Genomic DNA, 27,714 nt, shown 5'->3' on the forward strand with positions numbered 1-27,714 from the left:
TTTCACAACTTTTGAGATACAATCGAGCATGCTCCTTCTACCAAGATTTCAAATAGCGTTATACGACTCTTTCTCAGAAGTTGTTCGATCAAGGTTACAACATTCAAGGCCTCAGTAAAGCTTTCAAGAAGTGTTATGGTAGACATGTGGAGGACATTTCCAAAAGTGACACATCAGTGACACAAATTATGTCCAATGTAATTCCCTATTTTGACTTGTGCCATGTGTTCCCCTGTTTGTTTCAGGTGAACAATTTACTGGCCTTTGCGTGTGTTTGTGATAGTGCCACCGGTGGGGCAGGATACGCTCACCTTTTCGCGAGCCCCTTGTATCTTTACTATTTGATAGTGATTCATAAACACATGCTCGTGGTATAGTCGGAATCGTACAATCGACTCTGCTTCAGGCAGCGATTTGTGTTGGGTATGGAAAGGGCTGTGTCACTTTATTGCAGTGTCCTATATCCTGACAGAGCTTTAGTCTCTGATGTATAAATGTCAACTTGCTGTATTTCTTTAATGGACCTGGTGTTTACATTTAAGGCATGCACTTCTGCATTAAACATACAACATTGATCATCCGACATTAAACATATTATATTGAAAGGTACATTGACAAAATACTCGTGTGCATGTATGGGATTGCCAGGTCACTGCATATATTTGTGCTGTGTCTAAATGCATATGCTGCTGTGAAACCACAGCGCATTGTAGTCAAATACTTTGAGTTCTCGTATAAGGTAGTTGTTTGTATTGCTTTTTTCCTTAGCTATAGCAGACAGTATATGTTTATAAAGCAGCTTGGTAATATAATCAGAATGTTACAAAGGACTCATCAGAGCATCAACATGGGAGAACAAATAATATAAAGTTGTGGTTTGACTGGATATACGAGATATGAAGTAACGAAAGCATATGTGTGTTTGTGTGTATCATCAAATAATTAAAGTGGCAGAACTATTTTCATTTTATCGTTTCTTTTAGAAAGATCGAATATACATTTATAGCAGAATATAGCATACATGTAGCAAAGCGATAAATCGCAAAGAACAATAAAGAACGAAGTGTATTTAATTTTACGATGAAACATTCTTCTACCATGACATCATTTCTGGAGATACCAACATGTGCTCGCAAATTGATGACGTCTTATGTTGGACCACGCCATCACTATTGAAATACAGGTAAATATTTTTTTAAGTTTGTACATTTTATCGTCATCCTTAAATATGCTGTACATGATGTTGATATTTCATATAAGAAATAAGCGACCCGTGGGAGTTGTTTAACGTACAATAAAACACTGGGGGGAGAATAAACCATGAGGCGAAGCCCCCCATGGTTTATTCTCCGCCCCCAGTATTTTATTGTACGATAAACAACCCCCACGAGTCGCTTATTTCTTAATTAAAGTTTCAATTACATGAAACTATCTGCTTCATTTAATATGTTACTTGGAACGTTGATAAAAAAAGCGTAAGTAAGAAAGGAAATAATGTTTCTTAATAAATGTACATGTATTTACCAAGAAAGATGTGAATCCAAAATAGGGCACAAAACGAAGGATGTAAAGAACATGTTTGAGTTCAAACACACAATGAAACAGATCCGTTTCCTTCAGTGGAATGTGGTCAGTGGCAGAGAGTTAATCAGCATGCAGATGTCAACCAACTATTACATATCTATCACCATTAAGGCACCAGCCATGAATAAAATCTAGTATGATAAGAAATGAAGATTGAATGTTACACATTAAATAGCACTAAGCCTTTGAAGGCCTTCGGTTATCACCGTCACACGGCTTCTGTATTGTGAGGGCATTCCCATTTCACTGGTTCGAGGCTTCTGGCATCTGTGTCATCTGTTCCTTAATCTCCGGGAACTGCTCAAACAAAAGATTACATAGTTAAAGTGGACATATTCACCATTCTATATTACATAGCAAAAACTTAAAATATAAGACATGTTCACAGTATCCATGGATATAGCACATTGGTTCTAAATATGTAAACATATGAATAATATAGAATGTTCAGCCAAATTTACCTTTTCTTTTCGTGCATTAGACCAGAGCCTGAAACGTTTGGCAATATCTTCCTCGAACTCCTTCTTTTTGGAATAGATAGCAATTTCACGCTCTTGAAATCTTTTTGGAAGCATCCATGATTTCTCAAAAATAAATATAAATATTCCATCAACAAGGTTGTATGCCTATTTGATAGTTTACTATAAATAATTGTTTGAATAATTAAATCGCTGATCGCATATCATCAGAAATTATCATAATTGGAAACACAGACAGGCCCAAAACACAGGATTGAACATTTAAGAATTTATTTGGAACTTAAATGTATTAAATAACAAACACATCCTTTATTCTTGTAAACAATTTACCCTCTGTAGTTCTTTTTTACTTGAATCTAAAATGCACATACTTTAAGTGTTCCAGTCTGGTCAAAGCTACAAATAATGGCATTTTAGGATACTTTTTTTATTATATACATAATATATATATATATTCTAACGATCTGAATGTAGCTATCGTTGAGGTTTATATTTACAATACCGCGGCGTTCCATCTGAACACAACATCTAGTCACAATGAAATTTTACATTATGCATGAACAGCACGCGATGCATGTACACACAGAAGCAAAAGTGCATGCACCTATCTTGAAACTGCCAAATGGTAATGCAGTTGAGCTAAGCGCATCCTTAAAATGGATCCGATACAGTATCCCAATGAGCAGATAAACTGAAGAGAAGAATCAAGGTTTTGTCTCCAATTCAAAGATGATATAAAACGTTGTTGGCGAAGTAGCGGCGAGAGGTATGCCACGGCTACACGTCTTGATCATGTTCGGTATGGGTTGGTAGTGTTATGGTGATGAGCGGTATGCCAATTGACAGGCGAACTGATTTAATGACCGTGAAAAGACATGTGACTGTCCATTGATATGTTGATAAAATGTTGCGTCCTCGTTAAAGTCACTTGAATAATCGACACAAATTTTGCAAGGCGACAATGACAGACCACATCGTCACCGATTTTATTCTACGATACAGCATACGGACAATGGATTACCCTGCTAAGTCCCTTGCCATATTCCCAATAGAGCATCTGTGGGATGTTCATGGGCGGAGAATGCAGCGGAGACCCAGCACCCGTCAACGTTTCCCAGCTCCAAGCAGCTCTTCAGGCGGTGGGCGGGTAATGCAGCGGAGACCCAGCACCCGTCAACGTTTCCCAGCTTCAAGCAGCTCTTCCGGCGGTGGGCGGAGAATGTAGCGGAGACCAAGCACCCGTCAACGTTTCCCAGCTTCAAGCAGCTCTTCAGGCGCTGGGCGGGTAATGCAGCGGAGACCCATCACCCGTCAACGTTTCCCAGCTTCAAGCAGCTCTTCAGGCGGTGGGCGGAGAATGCAGCGGAGACCAAGCACCCGTCAACGTTTCCCAGCTTCAAGCAGCTCTTCAGGCGGTGGGCGGGTAATGCAGCGGAGACCCAGCACCCGTCAACGTTTCCCAGCTTCAAGCAGCTCTTCAGGCGGTGGGCGGAGAATGCAGCGGAGACCAAGCACCCGTCAACGTTTCCCAGCTTCAAGCAGCTCTTCAGGCGGTGGGCGGAGAATGCAGCGGAGACCCAGCACCCGTCAACGTTTCCCAGCTTCAAGCAGCTCTTCAGGTGGTGGGCGGAGAATGCAGCGGAGACCAAGCACCCGTCAACGTTTCCCAGCTTCAAGCAGCTCTTCAGGCGGTGGGCGGGTAATGCAGCGGAGACCCAGCACCCGTCAACGTTTCCCAGCTTCAAGCAGCTCTTCGGGCGGTGGGCGGAGAATGCAGCGGAGACCAAGCACCCGTCAACGTTTCCCAGCTTCAAGTAGCTCTTCAGGCGGTGGGCGGGTAATGCAGCGGAGACCCAGCACCCGTCAACGTTTCCCAGCTTCAAGCAGCTCTTCAGGCGGTGGGCGGGTAATGCCAAAGGCAACCATGCGCACTTTAATCAACAGTTTGCCATCAAGGTGTCGTGCATGTAAAGTCCAACATGGTTGATTTACACGCCCAAAATTTAATTTGCAGACATTTATCGTAATACACACTCACTATCATTTCATCACTATCATTTCAGTTCCTATTCATTGATGGATTCATGGGTTACATTAGCATACCTGTGCTTCTGGCTGGGTGAAAGCCTTTTCAGGGTTTGATTTGTTATAAAACCAAACTTTTGTTATTGGATCATCTTTTTTCTGTCCATAATCGAAAGACTTCAGCTACAAAATAAACCAATTTGGAACCGTATATAATATGGGATGCATCTGTTTCTTGATGTGCCAAAATCTGCAAGAATGGTCACTTTATATTACGTGTTCCTCTTGCCAATTCAACTTACCCATTGTCCCCAAACATATGATGTGATTATGAAAACAAAGAAACAACGAATGACTGAATACAAAATGCTGGATTCTTGATAATCCAAACCGTAACAAAAAAGTCAAAAGAACATACTTGTACTTAAAGCAAATGGCAGAAACATGTATAAGCTATCTGCGAATGCCAGAAAGTATGTCAAATGTCAGTGACTTATTAAGTGAAAGCTTCAGGGAAACAAGAACCAGTACAGACATTAACAATATTCGAGAGACTTGGCAGAGACAGCAAAAACATGTTAGTTAATACGCAACATTATATCATTATTTTCTGCACCATACACAAACACCATGTTTGGCCATCTTATCTCGGCAGATATCAACAAAAATCAAGTGGAGACAACATCAAGACTTCACAGATACCAAAAAGTGCTTCCTTTTTATTTAAGAAATTAAAACTGGAAAACAGTTTGACAAAAACTGGCATACACTCAGGAAGCGAAAATACAAAAACAAAACAAACAAAAACAAAGACATGACCGTAACAGACAGACTATTTCAACTATTTCGAACTTGGTAAAGTAAGTTGTACCTACAATGATGTCAAACTGTTCTCCATCAAAGGTTGTTTCTTTTTCAGCATGAAGAATTTGTTCTTTAATACCTGGAATGTCATCCTGAAAGTAAAATATTGTGTTGTACCAGTTCACTCAAATTACACCAAAGTACATGAACAAGTAAATGTGCTTCAATGAATTGCTACAAATGGGGAATGAACGTTATAAATCTTCACTGGATTTTCGTCACACAAAACTAATGCTCGCTTATTTGAGGTCCGCAATAAGTTAACAATGATTTGATATTTCGCTGTGAAGTGAACCACTCTGTAAAACCATGGCCTTTGCTCATCAATTAAATTTGTGAGATAACCGCGATACAAAACTAGCATCATACTTGTGTAAAGGGGTCCGCAGCAGACAGATTGTATTGGCCAACACACTTATACAAATCTCTTTTCCAGATTCTTCCGATGATTTCTCTTGCTTCAAGTGTGCCTGGAAATGATCCATAGCGTTCGCTCGTTAGATACGTTTTGAAACAACTTGTTGTAAGATAAATGGTATCTGACAGACACTCGTGTAGTAATCTCTATAACACGATATGCTCAATTATATCACAATATGCTCAATTATAACACTATATACTCAATCATGACACGATATACTCAATTATAACACAATATGCTCAATTATAACACTATATACTCAATAATAACACGATATGCTCAATTATAACACTATATACTCAATAATAACACGATATGCTCAATTATAACACTATATACTCAATAATAACAAGATAGGCTCAATTATAACACTATATACTCAATTATAACACGATATGCTCAATTATAACACTATATACTCAATTATAACACTATATACTCAATAATAAAACGATATGCTCAATTATAACACTATATACTCAATAATAACACGATATGCTCAATTATAACACTATATACTCAATTATAACACAATATACTCAATTATAACACTATATACTCAATTATAACACTATATACTCAATTATAACACGATATGCTCAATTATAACACGGATGTGGGCCATAACGTTCAACGGAAGCCTCCACTTGAGCTTCAGGCACGGCATCTTAAGGACGATCAGACCATACTCTTAATCTACAGCTCATTCCTGAACAGTTAAATATTAAGGGCAGCCATCTCCATATGTACATTTCATGTTTGATCATTTTGTGACATGACCTTTATATAAGTGTACCATTCTATGTATATTTCACCCCTGGCAAATGTTTAGATGCCTTCTCTAAAACAGATGCAGTTATCAGTGTGTAACTGGTTTTTTGTCTTCCTATTCATGATACTTTCCATCCACGTGTTGAAATCCTACATTACACAAAGCAATGGCAAGAGGCCACGAAATGTTTATACGTCAATGTCAATATTTTAATCAATATATAATACTTAACAAGTTCCCACGAATACCAATTTATTTAACAAGTGTATAGTTCTCGTATTTGACTAGCAGAAGTATTCACGAGTTTCATACAACTGGTATTATACGAGAGCGAGTCTAGTGTTTTACTTATTACTTGCGAATTTTCCGTTTATAACTTTTTTAAATGGTATGGTCGTGAGTATATATGCAGACATCTAGCAATAATCTAGCTTATTTTATTTGAGCATGAGAAAATAAATTAAACAAATTAGAGGTTGACACATTATTTAATATTATATTATACTTTAGAATTCAGTGTCCCATTCCACAAAGCTATCATATCACTAAGGTTATCGTAACTCCCATATTTTAACACGGACCTTCGGCTGTCGTGCTAAGATCGCTTTGTGGAACAGGGCCCTGCACCAAACAATTAACAAACACGTCACAATACACCATCATAAATTGTTGTAAGATACACCACCGAAACGTGTCGTCGGCCTAGCAACGGTTTCTGTGGTGATTGTGTTTGCATAAGCTCCTCTTGGTGATGAATAATCTCGTCGCGCAATGCCATTGAATAAGCCCAGGGATGTTAAGTGTTTTCAATATTTGTCAATGAAAACAGTTCCAAATTGTTTGATAGGCATTACTTAGAAGTTGACGAATGACAAGGTAGAAACAATTGTATGGATAACAACTTTTTTATTTTACAGTATTAAGGAAAATAGTTCCCACTGTAAAAAGCACGCGCTTTGGTATTAACCAGTATGTAATAAGTCTTATTGTTATTAAGCAGTAGTAATTCCTCTAACGGGCGAGTATTAATATAACATTATCAATCTGTGATTGGATACTACATGATTATTTTGTGTTGTGTGTACATGTGACAAAGGAAAGATTTGACGTTCATTTAATCTAGTAACGACACTGAAACATTATATTCACCAGAGTCAGTTTCTTGGGGACTCGTCCCCAGTGTTATGGGAAGCTCCACCAGTTGTAGGATGCTGTCATTTAGCTTGGAGTAGGCCTCCATGTCCTCGATACATTCAGATATTTTTCGGTAACTGAAACAAAACTAGAAAATTACAAAGCATTTGTATCGTTGTATATTTAATAATTTATAAGTTGAATTATATCCAAATTAGAGTTTGTAAGCACATGCGCATTCACTAATCATGCAGAGTCAAATGACGGGATCCGGTGGAGAGGCTCGCTGACTTGGTTGATGCATGTCATCGTATCCCAATTGCGTGTTCGATGATCATGATGTCAATCACTGAATTGCCTGGCCAGACTCGATTATTTACAGACCGTCGTCCTATAGGTGGACTATTGTTGAGTGTGGCGTTAGACAACAAACATTTCTTATTAACAGTGATCCTTCCATATGATTTCCCCCGCTATTCAGCCTCCTACGCCCAATGGAATGAATCTGTTCTGGTGGAAGATCGAGACTGGTTCGTCTCTGGTACTTGTTGTTGCCCTGTCTTACGCTCGGCATAAAGGGGATAAACAAGCACTGGTCGGCTCGTCAGTCAGTGTCTGAGTTGGGTATTCATGTTATACTGCGGCAAGGTATCTCGGTGGGCTAGCACTATAAAATCGCCATCTGACGGGACTAAAACAGGCAGCCACACACACACACATACACACACACACACACGTGCATGCACGTCGCCATATAAATTCAATAATCTTGGACTCAGAGATTAAACTCATTTCACCTCACCTTATTGTCATGTTTAAAAAAAATCAATATGAAACTCCAAATTCAATAACAAAAATTCAATAAACTCCATTTACCGATTCTGTCCTAATATCCGCACAGTTGCGTTAGCTTTTACGAGCGCATCAACAATCCTGAAAATAGACATGCAACATGTTCAAAGTATGGGTGCCATTTATAATGTAAAGTTTGCCCCTTTAATGAGGAACGAGCTACTTGTACAAACGATAGTTATTGGAGTGCATGCATTGTTTTTTCACATGTTTTGTCAATATGTGAAGATGTGTGACTATACATACATGAGTTCCACTCCACGGGTAACTTCGTGATGGTATGCTCTTCGGTGTAACGTCAGCCGGGTGTGAAACATGTCGTACAGGTTGTCGGCCTCCTGCAGTCAACACAAACGGAACTTGAATCTGGTCACATTGTTAGTTCTCCTGCACAGCTTAAGCGTCCCGTCCCGTTCTAAAGCGTCATGACAGATGTTTTGTATCCATCATTTGTACATATCCAGTTCTAAAGCGTCATGACAGATGTTTTGTATCCATCACTTGTACATATTCCGTTCTAAAGCGTCATGACAGATGTTTTGTATCCATCACTTGTACATATCCCATTCTAGAGCGTCATGACAGATGTTTTGTATCCATCACTTGTACATATCCCGTTCTAAAGCGTTATGACAGATGTTTAGTATCCATTACTTGTACATATCCCGTTCTAAAGCGTCATGACAGATGTTTTGTATCCATCACTTGTACATATCCCGTTCTAAAGCTTCATGACAGATGTTTTGTATCCATCACTTGTACATATCCCGTTCTAAAGCGTCATGACAGATGTGTTGTATCCATCACTTGTACATATCCCGTTCTAAAGCGTCATGACAGATGTGTTGTATCCATCACTTGTACATATCCCGTTCTAAAGCGTCATGACAGATGTGTTGTATCCATCACTTGTACAGTCTCGAAATCTGCAAAGCTGCGGTGAGCCCACTCATGGGGACAGATGTGTTGTAGCCATCACTTGTAGAGTCTCGAAATCTGCAAAGCTGCGGTGAGCCCACTCATGGGGACAGATGTGTTGTATCTATCACTTGTACAGTCTCGAAATCTGCAAAGCTGCGGTGAGCCCACTCATGGGGACAGATGTGTTGTAGCCATCACTTGTACAGTCTCGAAATCTGCAAAGCTGCGGTGAGCCCACTCATGGGGACAGATGTGTTGTAGCCATCACTTGTACAGTCTCGAAATCTGCAAAGCTGCGGTGAGCCCACTCATGGGGACAGATGTGTTGTAGCCATCACTTGTACGGTCTCGAAATCTGCAAAGCTGCGGTGAGCCCACTCATGAGGACAGTTGCACCAAGGGGAGACTTGTTTATGAATATGTTAATAGTCACAAAGCCGAGAGGTTAACCATTCTAATATGATGTTAATAGTCACAAAGCCGAGAGGTTAACCATTCTAATATGATGTAACTATTGTAGTCGGCGATAATATGACGATGTACACTGGTGTAAGGTGTAACCTGTTATGAGTCCCTCAACACTAAGGCTATAGCCAATGCAGATTGATGGATTACCTTGTCTCTTGCACAGATCCGGGGCACTTTGCCATCTTCTTCTTCGACGAGGATTATACGCGCCAGCTTCATGTACCTTTCGTGGTCGAAGTTATTTTTCATGCCCATCATGTGACAGTCGCGAGCAAAGTAGTCCCACTTGTCTACGTCAATTCCCGTGTTAGCGTTGTTGACAATCTGGTGATAAAAACATGTATTATACACTAATGTTTATATCTTAGATTTCCAACACAGAGAGATTTGACAAGATGTATTGGGTGAATGTGATTCCTTTTTGCACATCAATGATGAGAGCTTTTAAATATTGGCTACGTTTAATGTGTATGCCGGGTATCCGCTTACCTAAAACGTGCTATTAAATGATGTATTTATACGATAGTCAAGGAAAGAAGAATTGGGTTACTGATATTAGAACAACGTTATTTTCACTCGGATTCGGTCATGTTTGGTTATCACAATCACCCGGTAACGTACAGGTGTTTACCTCGATGTTATTTCAACGTTTTAAAGATAATTTGCAACAAATATGGCATAGAAGTTTATGTAATAGCTCCAAAATGTCCTTGTTTTCTCATTTTAAATTAACGTTGAAGTGTAAAGAATATTTGTATTGTGTAACCGTGAGTAAATACCGGTCATGTATGTCAAGGTTTAGATGCAGCGCACACTGGCTGGAAACAGAAACTGGTAGAAAACTTAATATCCCTCGCGAAAATAGATTTTGCAAACTATGTCAAGTTGGCCTAATAGAAAACGAGTTTCATTTCCTGCTAGTGTGCCCTGCATACACCCACCTACGCCATCTCTATATTCCTTCAAAATATTATTTACACCCAAATGTCCATAAGTTTAACATTCTTTTATCTAGAACACAAAGCTGATTATTAATATCGCTAAATATCTGTATCACAGTAAAGAAGTGAGAACACGTATTTTATCATTGTGACTGTTGCCATAAATATGCCATACATTTTGTACAAAGGGCCTGTGGCCTGTACTGTACTTAATAAAGATCTGAAGATGGTAACAATGTCGGAAAATGTGCTTATGTCCTGGTAACTTCATATTTTAGTATTTATTCATTTAATTATCAACAAACCATTACTGCTTATATTTCCCTAAATATTGCCGGTTGTATGAAATACTTACTTCATAAAGAAAAGGCCTTGTTTTCCTCTTTTCGAGCACACGTTCATCTTTCACATGATCCTGTAACATATAACATTGTAAAAGATGCTCACAAGTGGCAAACACATGGTACACTTCTATACATCAGTATGTTTAGGGTGAGGTGAGATTTGACGTCGGGATCGTTGATATTGGTCTAACATGGTGACAAACTGTGCGTGTTTGTGTGGGATGCTTATAGTCCAGACTAATGCCGATTGTATAGTGGCCCACTGAGATACCATGCGCACTTTAACATTAAGCGCCAGGCAGGGTAACAACAAATACCATTTTTTAGCGTCTTGTGACATAGCGTGGGCCGGGGCCGACCCTCCACTCACCAGGCAGATGCTCTATCCGATGGACCACAGAGGCTGTCCATTTTACTCACCTCTATGGTTTGCTTTATGTTTGCTTTCTATTTTATTATATCACTATTCTTGCATTTGTCTGACAGACAGGTATCTAGTCCCATGGGTAGCTACTTTCTATCTTACTATATCACTATTCTTGCATTTGTCTGACAGACAGGTATCTAGTCCCATGGGAAGCTACAAAGTGTAACAAAATAAGAAACATAGTTTGTGCGAGCTCGCCATGGAATATAAAAATACTTAACTCTCCTTTCCCGCCTTGGATGAGATCCTTAATGAGCTCGAGACGAGTCCCATCTTTATCAAACTCATCAAAGGCTTTCTTCACTTCGATATTTTCTCCACGTAAATATTTCAACATCATTACTGATGCATCCTCATGCTGAAACAATTGAAGTAAACGAAATCAACTTCTTTAATTTTTTCCCCTATAACCATTGTCTGTTATGTGTGCCCATACAGACTGTAACCATAACTGTCGTACTTAATTATCATTGTTAACAGTTTTATTGTCTTTATTAACATGTTTTCATTGCCCAAATATGTTTCCACTCTTCTCACAATATGAGTAATTGTGTTTAGTTTAATGCCACTTTGTTCATTTAATTAATATCCTACGAAAAGTGGCTCACACAATACATATCACAATCAATGCGAATCTGATCAAATGACTGAAACATATATTGTACAATGAGAATGTGTAAAAAATTAAGCTTATATTAAGATGAATGCTTTGGTGTCGAGTATCACCACATCCCAAACTGTCATTTACTTGTCATGTTGTACTTAAGCGTGCTGATCTTTTGAATTTCATAATTTTACAAATATTATAAGGATTATTTAACAACGCCTGCTGTTAACGTTTACTGTTTGGTACAGGAATTGTTACATTTCATCTCGTGACAGAAATGACATCCCCTATGGACATAAAGTGTATATACCTTCCACTTGCTGCCTGGCACCACACGAGGTATAAAGAAGTTGTCAAAGACGTGGGAGAATGGGCCGTGTCCTTAAAGAACAAAAGCGTACATCTAGTGCACATATTCGTGTCGTGTCAGTATATTTCTGTCTATAGAAATGTTTATTTAACTTTCTTTCCTCTTTGAAATAGCCTGTATCGAGATCAAAATGTATTGTGATTTTGAAAAAAAGTCTACTAATTACCGAGATCGTGGCACAGTCCTGCTATTTCAATGCACTTGATTTCATCGTCCTTCAAATCTGGATATTCCTGTTGCAGAATCCGAGCAAATGTTCCAGCCAGATAGTAGGTTCTGTTGTAACAAACAAAGTTTACATCGGTACGCGTATTAAGAATTACAGAAAAAAATACAACTTTTAACAAGCTATGTTCGGCAAGTTATTCATGTCCTCAGAATATGCTCAAGGAAGGGTTTTATTGGCACTATTTTTGACATCGCCATTGCGATATAACTTACCCGATGCTGTGTTCAAACCTGTTGTGTGCTGCGCCCGGGTATACAAAGTAACCTCCTCCAAGTTGCTTCAAATACCTCAACCTCTGAAACTGCGGGGTGTCTATTATTTTCACACACAAACCCGTCACCGTTATAGTTCCGTGAACAGGGTCTTGGAAGATCTAAGAATAAAATAAGGTTGAATCAGGTCCTTCCTTGGGTTTAACAATATATTGTATATGTCCTTAAAATGTTCGTTGAACGTTATAAACTTTGTCAATATCAGCAAATGGTTATAAAAACACACGAATGCAATCTCGAAAGATCATTGCATATGTCCATTACGCCTCCACCGGAATATATATCTATATATAATAGCTATACACATGCATATTCAATGGCATATGCTCTTTAAATAAAAGAAACGCACTGGTAGTATGTCGTTCACTAAACCTGACTACACAATAAATCCGGTATATAAATTGGATATATGTTATTGGAAAATGTTGGTTGCCCGATGTTCGACAAACGGTGCGTCAAAACGCAGCCATTGTCGATTTGCAATGTCTTAAACGGCATTGTTTTTAAACTTGTTCAAATATGTCATGCAGGAAAACAGTAAAGCAAAATGCACGTGCAAGTTATATGGCATTCGTAATTCGTGGTAGTGGCTATAAAAAGGAAGCATAATTTGTCAAGTTCGAAAATGCCGAGACAAAGCGCTCCCAATCGGGACATAGCCATAGGACGTATCCAAATAGAGGAGAATCGCAGAATCAACGTCCACCACAGCACCATTTGCCGCCTTTGGAACCGATATACACAGTTCAATTCCGCTGCAAGCCGCCCGGGTACCGGCCAACCAAGAGTTACCACCCCTGCACAGGATCGCTACATTCGACTGTTCCGCCTACGTCATCGCAGCTACGGAGACTGTAGGACGCATCACTGGTTTGAGGAGGATATCGGACAAGACTGTCAGGAACCATCTTCGCGGGGCTCGAATCCGACCCAGTAGACCAGTTATCGTCCCTGTTGGTGCTATACCTAATAGCCTTGGAATTCGGGAAACTGGAGAAGAGTGTGGCTTAGCGATAAATCACGATTTCTTCTCCACCGGCGAGATGGAAGACAACGTGTTTATCGACGTCAAAATGATCGTTTTGCCCTACATTGTTTACGTGAATTCGACAATTTCGGTAGCCAGGACGGTTACATCCCATTAGTGAGACACCCATTGTAAGACAGTGGAGTAGGTGGGATTAATTAAACAAACACAGCCAGTCTACCCACTTAACAATGGTCACAGCCCATGATTAGCGGATGAATTAATAATAGTAGGCCATTAATTCTGTTTGAATGTTCTCAGGAAATAAATGAGTTAGGAGCTTGTAGGAGCTTACTCAAAAAGTTGAGATGCATGTTTTGTTAAAACTTACTTATTACACATATAAATTCCCCCTAGTCTGTGAACAATTCATGCACAATCATGGCAGGTTTGCCGCAGGTTGAGTTCATTAGCAGTCAAAGAGGTACTCTCCAGGTTCTCTTTCAGGGATATCTCCACTACAAGAACAAAGTAAGACAAACTGGTACTCATTGGCGATGTACCGTTAAGACCTGCATTGGCAAATGTACAACAGTTGGAAATTTTGTTAGAAATTTCACTGTACACAACCACCCACCAGAAGACACCAGCAGAATCCAGTTACTTGGCAGCTTAAGGAAGAGAGCAAGAGAAGAACCAACCACTCCCATGCCAGCCCTCTACAACGACGAGGTCTTGAGACATGATCCGGAGGCTGCAGCTATATTTCCCTCCTTCAGCTCAGTCGGCGTGTTTCGGGGTGTTTCTTCCAGTGGATCCGACGAGCTGCTGCCTTGCCTCTGCTGCCTCTTCAACAGGTTCAGGATGCATGGATTGACTCCATGAACCAGTCTCCCGATGTACCGAATGCTGACGAATTCAACGACTACATAGTCACAAACTGGGTGGATTATGAAGCCAGATTCCCTCTTTTGCTGTGGAACCATCACCAGACATTCGGCCCAAGGCCCAACAACAACCTGGAGGGTTTCCGCAGTCGCCTCACTGCATCACTGAATCATCGTCATCCTAATCTCTACAGGTTCATCGAGATCATCAAGAAGATTGAGAAATCTGAGAAGACCAAGCTATCTCACTTAGACCTAGGTGCAGCTCCACCAGCAAGAAAGTGTGTGTACAAGGAGATTGACAATCGACTTTCCAGACTGAAGGATCAGCTATCCCAGGGTGTCAAGACACCACTCCAGTTCGTGGATGCTGTTGGCAAACTTCTGAAGATGGATTAAGGTTGTGTCAGTGTGACAATCTCGATGTGAACTGTGATATTAACTTTAACTGAACTCTAAGTGGCGAATATGTTAACACAATGGATTTAAGGGATGGATGAATTAAAATGTTGAATGAAATAATGTAAAAGAGGGTATCAAGCATCTTGAGTCATTTCTTTTGTCTATAATAAGACAAGTCCATTTTCATGATAGGGGTTAATTACCTGATTATCATGTGCAACCAGGTATGACATTGTTGTTTTAAGGTGTCTCACAACTGGGCTGTCTTACTAATGGGAGGAGACCGCCAGGACAAGGCTCCACCGCACACAGTTCGTGTCACGGTAGACTACCTGCATAATGCCAACATCAACGGCTTTCCCTGGCCGTTGAGATATCCAGATCTCGCAGACATTCACACAACTGGCCAACGCGTTACAAGCAGAATGGCGCGGGATTCGCAGGACAGAATTCGTAAACTTATCCAGTCAATGCCGAGGAGATGCAGATCCGTGATTGCTGCCCGGGGAGCGCAACCTTGTGGCCTTTTGTGACATGACAATGAACAGTTTTCAATGCCTTTGTACAACGGCAACATGTGACTATTGAGCTCCAAAATTTCATATTTGTATCTGTGCTATTAAATATATCGACTTTATTAGGTACAGTAAATTTCTAAAAATCTACCTTTGCGTTTCTTTTTTTTGAAGAGTGTAAATAAAGCGACAAAACCATTTCCATAGCCGATAGAAATCTCTACATAAAGCAGAGTCGATAGTGCAATTGGGGTACTCTGCCAGAGGTAACGATGCCTACCTTTGAACTGGAATCTTGTCTGCAGAATGAAAACATTCACATATGTATGATATATATCCGTGCATTTACTGACGAAGAGAATTTATGGATGTCAACTTCTTTATTATTAGGAACACAACATTACTCCAACAACAATAACTTGCGACAAAGAAAGCTACAAGAAGCCATTGGCATCAGGAGACACCACCCAGCCATGAACTGTGAGTAGGGAAACTATCTGCCTCGTGCTTGGGACTTATTGCTTTAGTCTTTCTTTGTCTGTGCTTATTATCTAGCTGGCATCCATTTGCCCATATCCCTTTCTATTGTTTTACCTCTAAGTGCCAATTACACCCCGGCCTCTCGTTTGCCCATTGCCAATTACTAATCAGTGATAATTTAAGTCCTGGCTTCCATCAGCGCTAATTACTATAAAGTGTTGTCTATTGCTAATCACCTATAAGCGCCAGTTATCTGTTGACTTCCCTTGTTAAGTTCCCACTTTTGTTATCTTATTACTCTCAGCGTCATAGCATTCATTCTGCACACACTACCTAACACATCGAACCGCATTACAAACCACCCTCAATCTAAACAGGGCTCTCACTTTAGAAGCAATACTAAACCCACAAAATAAACTAGAAAACTGCAAGGCCTTAGGCGTATTCTTAATCAAAACGGAACTAATAAAACGCATCTAAAAACATAATAACCTACCTAATCAAAATCACATAAACAAACAAACATCCACCATACCCAGCTCCCTTAGTTCTCCTCCCCAACCCAATTGGCATCTATTCCAAATCTCAAAATTCAAAAATTATATATAAGCAACCGCTAAAGCCCCCTCTTGGGTTGCACAGACCACCTTCACCCCTTTCGGAAACACATTAAATGGCCTGGCCGGGCCCGTGTGCGAAATACGCATCAGTCGGAAAGCGCACGTTAAATCTCCAAAGTAAGTAAGTAAGTAAGCATTCATTCACCTGATGAAGGAGTGAGCATATGATCCGAAACGCTGTGTTCCTAATGATAAAGGAGTTGACATCCATAAATTCTCTTCCTTATGTGTATCACTTCTAAATGCCTTTCAAAAACTCGTGCATTTACTATTACTTACTCATTTAATCCCCAATGGATGACGGTACGACTTCGAATGAAAATTTATAAGGTGTCTTCGTACGTACTTTGACAGTATACAACAGATAAGTGTCACAGAAAATGAATGCATAATGTTTGTACAAAAGCGCTATGCATTATTGTAAAGAAGGCACTTTGGTTAAATGTTACATTGAACTATTTTTTTTCACTAAACACATTAGCAAAGACATGCATGAAATACTCACACTGGGCCACTTGAGGTACCTGAAAGTAATAATAGCAAAATATATCGATTCCTCTAAGTAGATGTAACCAAATGTCGTTCCTATCACACAGTCGTTTATTTTATCAACATCAAACTTGAAAACTCTTGATCTTAACTGAAATGGCAAATATCTATTTTGCAAAACGATGACAGTTTTAGCCTTGTAGCCTTCACCATGTCTATAAGTCGACTTAAATTACAGACTTACACGGACAGATCCATCTTACTGCAGAAGTATTTTCCCACAGAGAGAGTGAACATTATACAGCAGTATTCTAGCTACATCACAGCAATGTGTAAACAATCGTTTTTGCACAAGACAAACCATTGATCAATAGCAGAAGCAACGACCCATGCTGTAGGACCTGGGTGGCTCCCACGAGAGCATGTGGCAGAGGGAGATTATTCTGAACTTGTACCATTCATGGTCAAAACAAAAAAAAGAACTTATCTCTGGTTGACATTACCTGTCAAATTATTTACAAAATAAAGTGACAAAATCCTTTCCAAGATCACACGAAATAATACGATTCACAATCCATTGTACTATTTTGACTATATCCTATGCATGAACCAGGTGTTCGCGAAAAGGTGAGTGTCTCCTGCCACACCGGTGGTGCCCGTCACAAGGACATGGAACAAACAAGAGAATACATTTTTGACAGCTTATCTAAGGCCTTGAGTGCCTTGAATGTAGCAACTTTAAGAGTGAGTGAGTGAGTATGGTTTTATGCCGCTTTTAGCAATATTCCAGCAATATCACAGCGGGGGACACCAGAAATGGGCTTCACACATTGTACCAATGTGGGGAATCGAACCCGGGTCTTCAGCGTGACGAGCGAACGCTTTAACCACTAGGCTACCCCACCGCCCCTACAACTTTAAGAATGCACATACATTCGGTTATTCTGTTTTAAGGGAACAATGTTACAATCGTCACGTTCAAACTTAGAACTTTTGGTTCAGTTTAAATATACGACTTACCAGATTGATCCCCATTCTTGAGCCGACTTTGCTTTGTGGAGAAAGCCCCTTGGTCACCTCCTTCTACAATTTCTACCTTCCGTTTATCTCCTGCCTCAGGTTGATTCGTAGACATATGCATGTTTGCAAATATCTGAAATGACATTGCAACAATGTACAGATGGTATGGTACATTTTATTGTGAACATTTATTCTGTATATTGTATTATGTTTAGTGTGTGATAAAAGGTGGTTTGAGGACATTGTGGTTGGTATAGTGTACATTTTATTATGAACAACGAAAGTGTTCTGTTACAATGTTAACATAAAGTCGGTTTGCACAGTACAAAGTTGTGAAATCAGTAAATGACCCACAGTTCTCCTGATTAATCATTACATTTTTATTTAAACACACGGTTTTAAGTTTACAGTCAAATGGTAATACAATGGGCCAAATAAACGCCAGAAGGAATAAGCTAGAATGAATGCAAATTAACTTACGAATGTTCAGAGTTGATGCAGAAGAAAACAGCCACTTATGATTAGACCTTTTTGGTTCGAGTGTTCTGATTGACCAATGTCAATCGCCTAGGGGACGACGTCACGCTAAAAATGGCTTCCTAGTGACAGATGTATACCTAAAACAGTATTGCAGTACATGAATAAAAACGAGCTAGAAATAACACCACTGGTGCAGCCATCCAAAGAACAGCAGCCCAGGCTCTATTAAAATTAGAGCTATATCTTGAGTTCACCCTGGCTAAAGAATGGAAAGAGGTATGCGTCTGCGGTTTGCAACAGTCAGCAGTCATCTGGTGTTGTAGAGACGTTCTCACTTTGACACGAGGTATTGAACTGTGTTTTAGCGGTTGACGATTTCGAGTCTACCAATGTTGGGACTGATCAGCAGATAAGCTTTCTTGTCAGCAGGTGGACCCCTCTAACTGCATGATTTGAGGACCTTCTCTGCAAAGATCAGCGTCAATCAAAGGAGTCTCTTAAGTCATTGGATCGTGACACAGCTTCAATCCTCGGGCAGTGGGATGCTCTTCCCATCACTAACAATCACCTTTAAAGGAAACAGACTACATCAGGTGATCATCCCTACTTTCAGCTCATTGTTCCACAGCAGCAACAAGAATCCTTCATTTCTCATCATCATGATGTCTTCTTGAGACGACTTTTTATTGGCCAGGAATGATGGGAGATGTCGAGAACCACATTCATAGCTGCCAGAGGTGCATTCTTCGGAAAACCGCTAATCAGACTGACCTCTCACTGAGCATGGAAATGGTGTGTGTCGACTATCTCAGTCTGGAACCTTCATCTGGAAGTTACTCAAATGTTCTGGCCGTTACTGACCACTTCACCAAGTATGCTCTTGCAATTCTTGGGATGCAGGACAACTCCCTATCACCCCATTGGGAACGGGTTATGTGATAAGTTTAACCGAACACTTCTTGGGATGCTCAGGAAAAGGCCCGTTGGAAGGACTATATTGCTCATGTGGTCCATGCCTATAACTGTACCTTGTCTTTTGGGTTCATGCCCATTATTCCTCATGTTTGGCAGACATCCTAGACTTTCTGTTGATGTTGCCTTTGGCACGTCTCTTGCCACCACTTCATCGCTATCTTATATGCAGTTTCTCAAAATCTGGACCCGACCCGCGCCAAACAGGGGAAGACTTATAAAGCCTGTGGTGCTACTGTCAAGGTAGGTGATGTCGTGTTAGTCCGCAACGTCAACATTCTTGGGAAACAAAAGCTTGCCGACCGAAGGGAGGAACATTTCTATGTGGCAGAGTCACAGCTGACTTACAATGTTCCCGTGTTTCAAATCTGCAAGGAAGGCACCAGGGAGCATCGTGTACTGCACCGCTATTTACTTCTTCCAATTGCTTTGGATGGCCGTCCAATTCCAAAACCTCGGAGCCCTCAGCCTTCTCTAGGAGCTTCCGCTGTACCTGGTGATACCTCTAACACCACTTTGGAGATTTCTACAACCGACATGGATGTGACAATTTCTTTATCTCCAGTGCCTGGGGGTTCTCCATTGGGTCAGCATTTTGAAACTCCTTCGTTTCCAAGGTCACCACCAGCTCAATTATCTGGTGTTCCATCTTCGACGACGCCATCATCTTCAACTTCCCGGGTGCCTTTCAACCCTTCTACTTCTGCACCTGTTGGCCCAGATTCATTTTCGGTCACCCCACCAGTGGTTACGAGGCCTGGCAGGTCATACCAGAAACCAAAGTGGATGGCTGATGGTCAGTGGGTGGTGAAACAGAAGATGGCTTGGGTATAGTTCTCTATTTAGTCCCTTGTATATATGGTTTGAGCACATTTTATTGCTTTCTCAGGTTCAACCTTCGGCAACCATTCATTATCCTGCTCCTTTCCTTGGCTGGTCGTCTGTTATCAGCTGTGTAAGGTGAGGGCACCATTTCCCAAACGGGGGGTGCATTGCTATCTACATCATTATTCATACATCATCATCATAATCATCTTTTTGTTCATTGTTTGTCGTGGTCAGTAAATAACTCTTTAAAGTACTTGACACTTGTATTCTCAATCTCTGGGAATCTCTTCAACCTCGACGTTTTTTCACACCTGTAGGGTCTAATTACATCTTGCATTAAGCGCTTCCTTTGATGCTAAATGCAATCTATCTTCTAATTGGCCACGCTGGTTCTCTACAGGTAGCTTCCTTCCATACCTGACTTCATCCTCATTTCATATGTCTGCTGTTGTGGATAAGGGTTGTTCTTTTCTTCAGGTATGGAATGGACACTGTTCATTTTGTTTTCATCTGCCTCCGTCAGAAATTAATATTCATATTAGGGTACTGAATTAAATTGAATAACATATAAAATATCATTGAAAGTAATATTAAATTACTAAATCAATATTATAGAACTAATTTGTAAAATAATTAACCGCATGGTCCATTTTATCCCATGTGCTTTTTCAAGTATTATATAATTTTAATGTTAAATGACTACTAGTTGTATTATGGTTACAAAATGGGTTTGTACTATATTTAATATTAATACCTGTTATTCTCAATGTATCTGACTTCATGTGCTGCTGTTGAGGAGGAAGGATATGATCTATTCTTCAGGTTATTTCCGTCATTTTATAAAAGCATAATTATCATCTGCCTGTGGCTGTGTTCTCCAACAGCCTGAGCCCGATCAAATACACCACCCCGGCTTCAAATATGGCGCCCAACGTGGGACTGAGCACGTTCATATTACATTTAAGCAAAATAAGCCTCAGTAGCCTACTATGCGGCCAGGGACGTGCCTTCTGGTGGGTATATGTAGCAGGGCGTGGAGTCATCTTCCAGATGACATCCTTACCTTGTCAGCTTGTTGGTGGGGTTTAACCTCTTTGGTCATGTGGACAAGGCGTCCGACCTCAGATCAGAAGGTCCGTGGTTCAAATCCCATCACGGAACTCACGAAAAATTTGATGGCCGCTACACATGCTTTGTACATATAACCATCATGCAATTTGGCAATTTGAATCTTAATTCTGGGCAGTCACTGAAGAAACGTTGACCAGGTTGGACCATGTGTCTGGACTGTGTGTCTTTGTTAGGTTTGTGTGATGTCCCTAGCTTTGGTGGCGTGAGTGTTATACTTTTATTGATTATACTGACTGTACGCATTATGTCAGCCTACCGTATGTAAGTTGCTCCATTATGTATGTTAACCTATTCATGGTTGTAACATGAATGGTATCAGACACTGTAAGTAGTGTGTAATTGGTTGTGTCGTGTCAGGGACTCGTAGCGTGGACCGGCACGGGACTCGTGGCAAGACGTATGGACACAGCTCGCCGTCAAGCGACGTGAGGGCGTAACTCGCGGTCAAGATGCAAGGGGTGCTTGCCATCAGAAAGAGCCGGCTGTGTGACAGTATAATATGTAGCATCTGGAGGCAAACTGTGGATCAAGACAGATGAACTTGTGAATATACAACTGTGTATATCTCTGTTTTGCATCAAGTCTGGTCTCAAGATGTCGATACGTAGATCTCCTGGGTCTAAGCATACCCCCACCTACAAGCTGCAGCATATGGGCACCGGTGTAGGCTTGTTCTGTCTTTAAAAAGTCAATAATTCTGTAGATGTTGGGGTGGGGACTGCCCATGATGGAGGTGAGCTTGAAGTGCCAGCCCTCTACGTGGTTCGTCGTTCTTGGGCCGACGGTGTCGTGGTGATTCCAGGTGCTTCGTCCATGATCGCCCTCCACCCAAACTTCAGTCACATAGTTAGTAAATCGGAGAACTCTGGCATCATGGAGAGGGGCGGCGTTGAGTGCGTTGAGCCAAACATCAACTATGTGGGCTAGAGGAACCAATGGCAAGGCAGCAGCTCTTCTGATCAGTAGTTTAACACTTTCGCTACGGCTATACTCAGTCTGCAGTCCAAACCTCTGAGCATTTCACCAAATACATTTGCGGAAATTAAAAAAAACCATTATTATAAGAGCCTGGCATAAGTGCAAATTGCTGAACACGGTTCAATCTGGCACGTGGGTGAACTTGACTCACCCACCAGCACCCCTACCAATGCCTGTTATGCTTAGACTTACCTTCGTGATATATTTTACCACTTATATATTCTACTTGTATTTATTTTTATGTGACCTCGTTTCTCATAACTCATATTGAGGGGTTCTGCACTTTTATCTATGTTCTATGTATATATGTATGTAGTATGTTGTACAGAAGTACGTTGTACGTTTATAAACAATTGTCTGTCTGTCTACCTGGCCAATAGTGCACCCAAACTAATCCCTCTATTGTTCTACGCCTGTCTGGGTTTGTTGTTTTAAGAAATTGTTTGATAGGCATTACTTAGAAGTTGACGGATGACAAGATAGACACAATTGTATGGATAACAACTTCTTTAATACTGTAAAAAGGGACGTTTCGGTATAGATCCTTATACCGTTGTCGAGCAACTATATGATCTATACCGAAACGTCGCTTTTCACAGTAATAAAGAAGTTGTTATCCCTAAAATTGTGTCTATCTTGTTTTAAGGAATGTTGAGAAACCCGGAGCACCCCATCTATTACCTGTTGCTGTTTATGTTAATCTGCTGCTTGTCACAACATATCATGCATTCCTTCTCCAGTTTGATATCTACACTGAACCGTCGCTTAATGCAATAAATTTTATGTAGTGTAGACTGCATATTGAAAGCTGTAGAGATAACAGGTTGGGTATGTACTATTTATAGTTTGTATTTGTATAGACTGAGTAGGCTGACGGTGTAGACTGGGAGGGTTGGAGGATGTATTTGTATAGTGCAAAAGGTTTGCTGGATATGCGGGTCTCATAACCCAGATCTGATAACAGGTAAAGTTTGTGTGTTCAAGGGTGTTCACGTATTTAGGGAAAAACGTGACGCCATGTTGTGATGCGTGCATTGAGGGGAGGTGAAGTGAATATTGCACTTATTTATCGATGTGGACGTGCATGCACGTGTGTGTGTGACTGCTGGTACTTGTCCGGACAAAAGCCGATATTTTCGTGCTAGCCCACTGAGATATCACTCCGCAGTTTAACATGAATACCTCACTCAGACTCCGAGGCGAATAGTCCGTGTGTGTGTCGGAGATTTGCTGCTTGTATTGGAATGTTAAAACAGTTTACATTCAAAACCTAGATTGTCTATTACTAATCAACATATTCATTAATGGTATCTGACCCAATGTCGCAAGGATTTGAGTTTAGCAGAGATTTCTTATGAATATGGAAAGGGTTTTGTCTCTTTTATTTGTTGACTTCGCTGATGTATCTCACCATGTGACCTTTATATGAATGATCTCACGGCACTGAAGGATGTAGGGTGTACATATGTTCCGATACCCGTGTCTATACGTAGATCAACTACCCCGCCCTGTTTTCACTTCAGCTGTTCACCACGTATATATTTATATATCTAACATTTAAGTAGGTCCACATTAAAGTAGTGTACACTCCTGAGAGAAACGGATGCTTAACAATCTGTTCCCGCTGAGACATATATACGGATAGCAATGCCAAACAAGTCATAGATCGTATATCATAAATGTCTTACCTGAAACAAGCGTTCTCATAGAGAAATGCAGACCGTATAACTTTGTGTACACCAATTTAAACATGTTTAAACTTGACAAACAACAAACACAAAGGCCACTGTGGGGAGCCACTGATCGAATCAAATAACTGTGCAGTGTAGATACATGTAAGTGTAACCATGTCAGTGCACCGATAAGACGCACGTCTCAGTGTACTGAGCGATATGAGCACTTCATGTCATGCCTATTCAACATAACTACCTCTAAACAAACACAGAAAACATATTCACACGCATAAGAAACGCAAGTCGAGTATGCAGTATACATGTTATTTATTTTCAACAGTAAAGGCAAGAAATACTAATAGAGCAAGATTGACAAATATTTGACTGGAGACAGTTTTATGGATTAAAAGGCAGATGACATAATTGTTTTTTTCAAATGATAAGGGCTTACACAGTTTCGGGTCAATACCCAAAATGTGAGTCAATCCCTGGTGTGACCACCATTAGCATTGATCACTGCAACACATCTCCTGTACATTAAGTGGATCAGACGATTTGTGAAGACCCTAGGGATCCTCCTGCACACATCCAGAGCAGCTGTGCGTAGTTCATCGGCAGTTGTAGAGACTGGGCGCACATTGTGCAGACGCCTTTGAACCTCATCCCACAAGTGTTCGATGGGGTTCAGATCAAGGCGGAGGGCTGGCCACGGTAGAACACGGATGTTGTGTTGTTGCAGAAAGGCCATGGTAGCTCTGGCAACATGGTGACGAACGTTGTCTTGCTGGAAAATGTCGATATGCCGCTGAGCAGTGACGCCGTGTCCCCGACCTTGACCAACATTCAGAAAGCACATGGGTCCAAGTCTCGCATTAAGTCCAATCCCTGCCCATATCATGACGCTCGATCCACCCCATGGATCCCTTTCCACAACGTTTCTGTCAGCGAAACGATCAACTCGACGCCGCCAAATTCAGACTATTCCGCCTGCATGGGAGACCCAAAAGTGACGCCAGTTGTGATGACCCTGTGACCACTGAAATCATGCTTTCGATGCCGTGGTTGGAGAACAGGACGACGTGCTGGTCGGCGACACCTGCGTTTGTTGGAACGGAGACCTTGGATCACAGTGTCCCGGCTAATGTGTCGATTATGTGTTCCTATGGTCTGCCGAGCACTTTCACTTGCAGTTAGGAACGGATGTCGCTGGCGTTGACGGGTAATCTGCCGATCTTGTCGAGGTGTGTTGACCTTAGGACGACTGCTCCGAGGAAGGTCATCTGTGGTCTGTGTAGCATTGTATCGATGCAGGAGACGGTAAATTGTGGTTTTGTTAACGTTGAAATGACGGACAACATCTTGGACAGACTCTCCAGCTTCCAAACGTCCGATAGCCTGGTTTCTCTGAATTTGAGTTAGGCGTGGCATTGTTGACCAAGGAGTGGTAGGTCCAAGAATCGGCCACAGTTTTATACCCAGTAAGTTCGTGACAGTTCGTGCATTTTCGATTTCGCGAGAAATGGGTGCATGATACACACATATTCATTGAAATGGTGCGTTTTGGCGATTCGTTTTTTTATGTTGCGTTTTTACTCGGGGCTTCCAAAATGCTACCGAAAATATTGATAACACCATCAGGCTTCACTACATGCTAAAACTCGTATCAATTTATGGTTCCGTGTTTGTTACCTATTTGCTTAAAGCCACTTGCGTTTCTTTTGCGTGTGAGTATACGTATGCATTCGCTGGCCTCATTCTCAATGAAGGCTATTTACAGGGAGAAGATATATAGTGTTGGAATTACCATGTGACGTAAACGATTTATTTCCAAACTTAGTTAAAACATAGTTTAAACTTATTAATGACCAGCACTATATTTCAAACGAATTGTTATTTAAAATGTTGTGATAATGTAACTAAATACACAATAGGTATGCGTACAAATTACAATGTATATAAGACCTGTAAGCAGTCAGTTCGGTGTTGAGGAGAGACCGAAGTGATGCAGACTCTTACCATTTCGGTGAGACCCACCAACAAGGATATGGTGTTCTACACATGCAAACTGCAACACGTACACTAGCACTGAGGTCAATGCGATGGATATTGGCCGTATTGTTCTCTCAACTACTGTGATAACAGGTCAAGTATACGTGGTGTTTTGTTGAAATATCATACGGATCCATAATTATATTTTATTTATTGTACCATGGGGAATTCATTCCGATCTGAAATCATACCGTTCAAGTTTAAAACATAAGAGAAAAGAAGTGTAGACAAGCTGTATGGCTTGCCGGTGACCCGCGAGTCAACTTCTGCTGTTCCGCCATGTAGCAATCCCGTGTTCACCAACCAGTCCTACCATACTGATTTACGATTGAATGTATAGGAATTACTTTTTATGTCACAACCGTAGGCGTAATGAAACCTCAAAACCAGATCAATAATAACCGAAATGACCGTATTTCAGTTCCGTTTTCATATAATTATCATATACTGATATTCCAAGGTAATACAAGTATGTGTACTGCGGTCTGAATGATCATGAAAACAATAAAGGCAACATGATATGTCATGATGACCTGAAGTCTGTGTACAATATTATGTTTGTGTCAGGTTGTTTTTTCAATAACACTTCAACAGCTACGTGTACCATGAGCCTTAATTCACAACAAACCACACTGGCACGTAGCTGGGCGAGACTCACCAAACCGACATTTGTCTTTATGAAGAAAATGATTGTTTCCTTCAAAAGTATTGGTTTGTTATGCTCATCGACAGACTCTATATGTTGGGCGTTTCTTCTGCAATTTTCCTTTTTAATGACTTACCATCCTGTCGTTTTCACTGCACCATTCCAATATTGATAAAAGTAGATGTTGTCTTTATGATGCGCAAATACCACACAGCTAAAGATAGGACATGTAAAGTAAAGCATGGTTGCTTGTAGGCTACATATACGTACCCCTTTAGAGAGAACTAAACCAGTCAGCTGACACCCAACTGCAGAGTGGTATCTGACACAGGGTAGCAGTACTGTCATTATGTCGTACAATAAGATCACCTAAGTGGTCGGCTGAGAGGGTTGAAAAGACGGTCCGTGAGTATTGGAGGGTTAGACAGAGACTTTTAGGGGGGTGTAGACTGGGAGGGTTGGACGGTGTAGACAGAAGGTTGGAGGGTGTAGACAGAAGGTTGGAGGGTGTAGACTGAGTGGGTCGGATGATGAGACTAAGGGGGTTGGAGGGTGTGGACTGAGAGGGTTGGAGGGTGTGGACTGAGAGGGTTTGAGGGTGTCGACTGAGAGGGTTGGAGGGTGTAGACCGAGAGGGTTGGAGGGTGTAGACTGAGATGGTTGGATGGCGTAGACTGAGAGGGTTGGAGGTTGTAGACTGAGAGGGTTGGAGGGTGTAGACTGAGAGGCTTCAAAGGTTGAAGACTGAGAAGGTTGGAGGGTGTAGATGGAGAGGGTTTGAGGGTGTTGACTGAGAGGGTTGGACAGTGTAGGCTGAGAGGGTTGGACGGTGAAGACTGAGATGGTTGGACGGTGAAGACTGAGAGG

General features: G+C 40.9%; 1 protein-coding gene across 2 annotated transcripts; it reads right to left on the minus strand.

Annotated features, from left to right (window-relative positions):
- Positions 1-276: 276 nt before the first annotated feature.
- LOC124121596 (deoxynucleoside triphosphate triphosphohydrolase SAMHD1-like) lies at positions 277-24,280 on the minus strand. 2 transcript variants are annotated; one of them, XM_048391920.1, is made up of 19 exons: positions 24,168-24,280; positions 18,571-18,707; positions 18,091-18,223; positions 17,087-17,105; positions 15,762-15,780; positions 12,651-12,811; positions 12,376-12,485; positions 12,150-12,220; positions 11,453-11,590; positions 10,817-10,876; positions 9,668-9,844; positions 8,378-8,469; positions 8,156-8,212; positions 7,295-7,416; positions 5,322-5,422; positions 4,964-5,044; positions 4,167-4,271; positions 2,046-2,168; positions 277-1,881 (listed from the first exon to the last, which is right to left on the minus strand). In XM_048391920.1, the coding sequence occupies exons 3-19, from the start codon at positions 18,209-18,211 to the stop codon at positions 1,828-1,830; spliced, it is 1,611 nt and encodes a 536-aa protein (XP_048247877.1). In that variant the 5' UTR covers positions 18,212-18,223; positions 18,571-18,707; positions 24,168-24,280; the 3' UTR covers positions 277-1,827. The 2 variants fall into 2 exon arrangements, with proteins under 2 accessions (XP_048247877.1, XP_048247876.1); XM_048391919.1 differs by lacking the exon at positions 24,168-24,280 and having other exon boundaries at positions 18,571-21,403.
- Between the last annotated feature and the right edge of the window lie 3,434 nt (positions 24,281-27,714).

The sequence above is a fragment of the Haliotis rufescens genome, unplaced genomic scaffold (genome assembly GCF_023055435.1).
Source record: "Haliotis rufescens isolate VD_foot unplaced genomic scaffold, xgHalRufe1.0.p SCAF_102, whole genome shotgun sequence".
Lineage (NCBI taxonomy): Eukaryota > Metazoa > Mollusca > Gastropoda > Lepetellida > Haliotidae > Haliotis > Haliotis rufescens.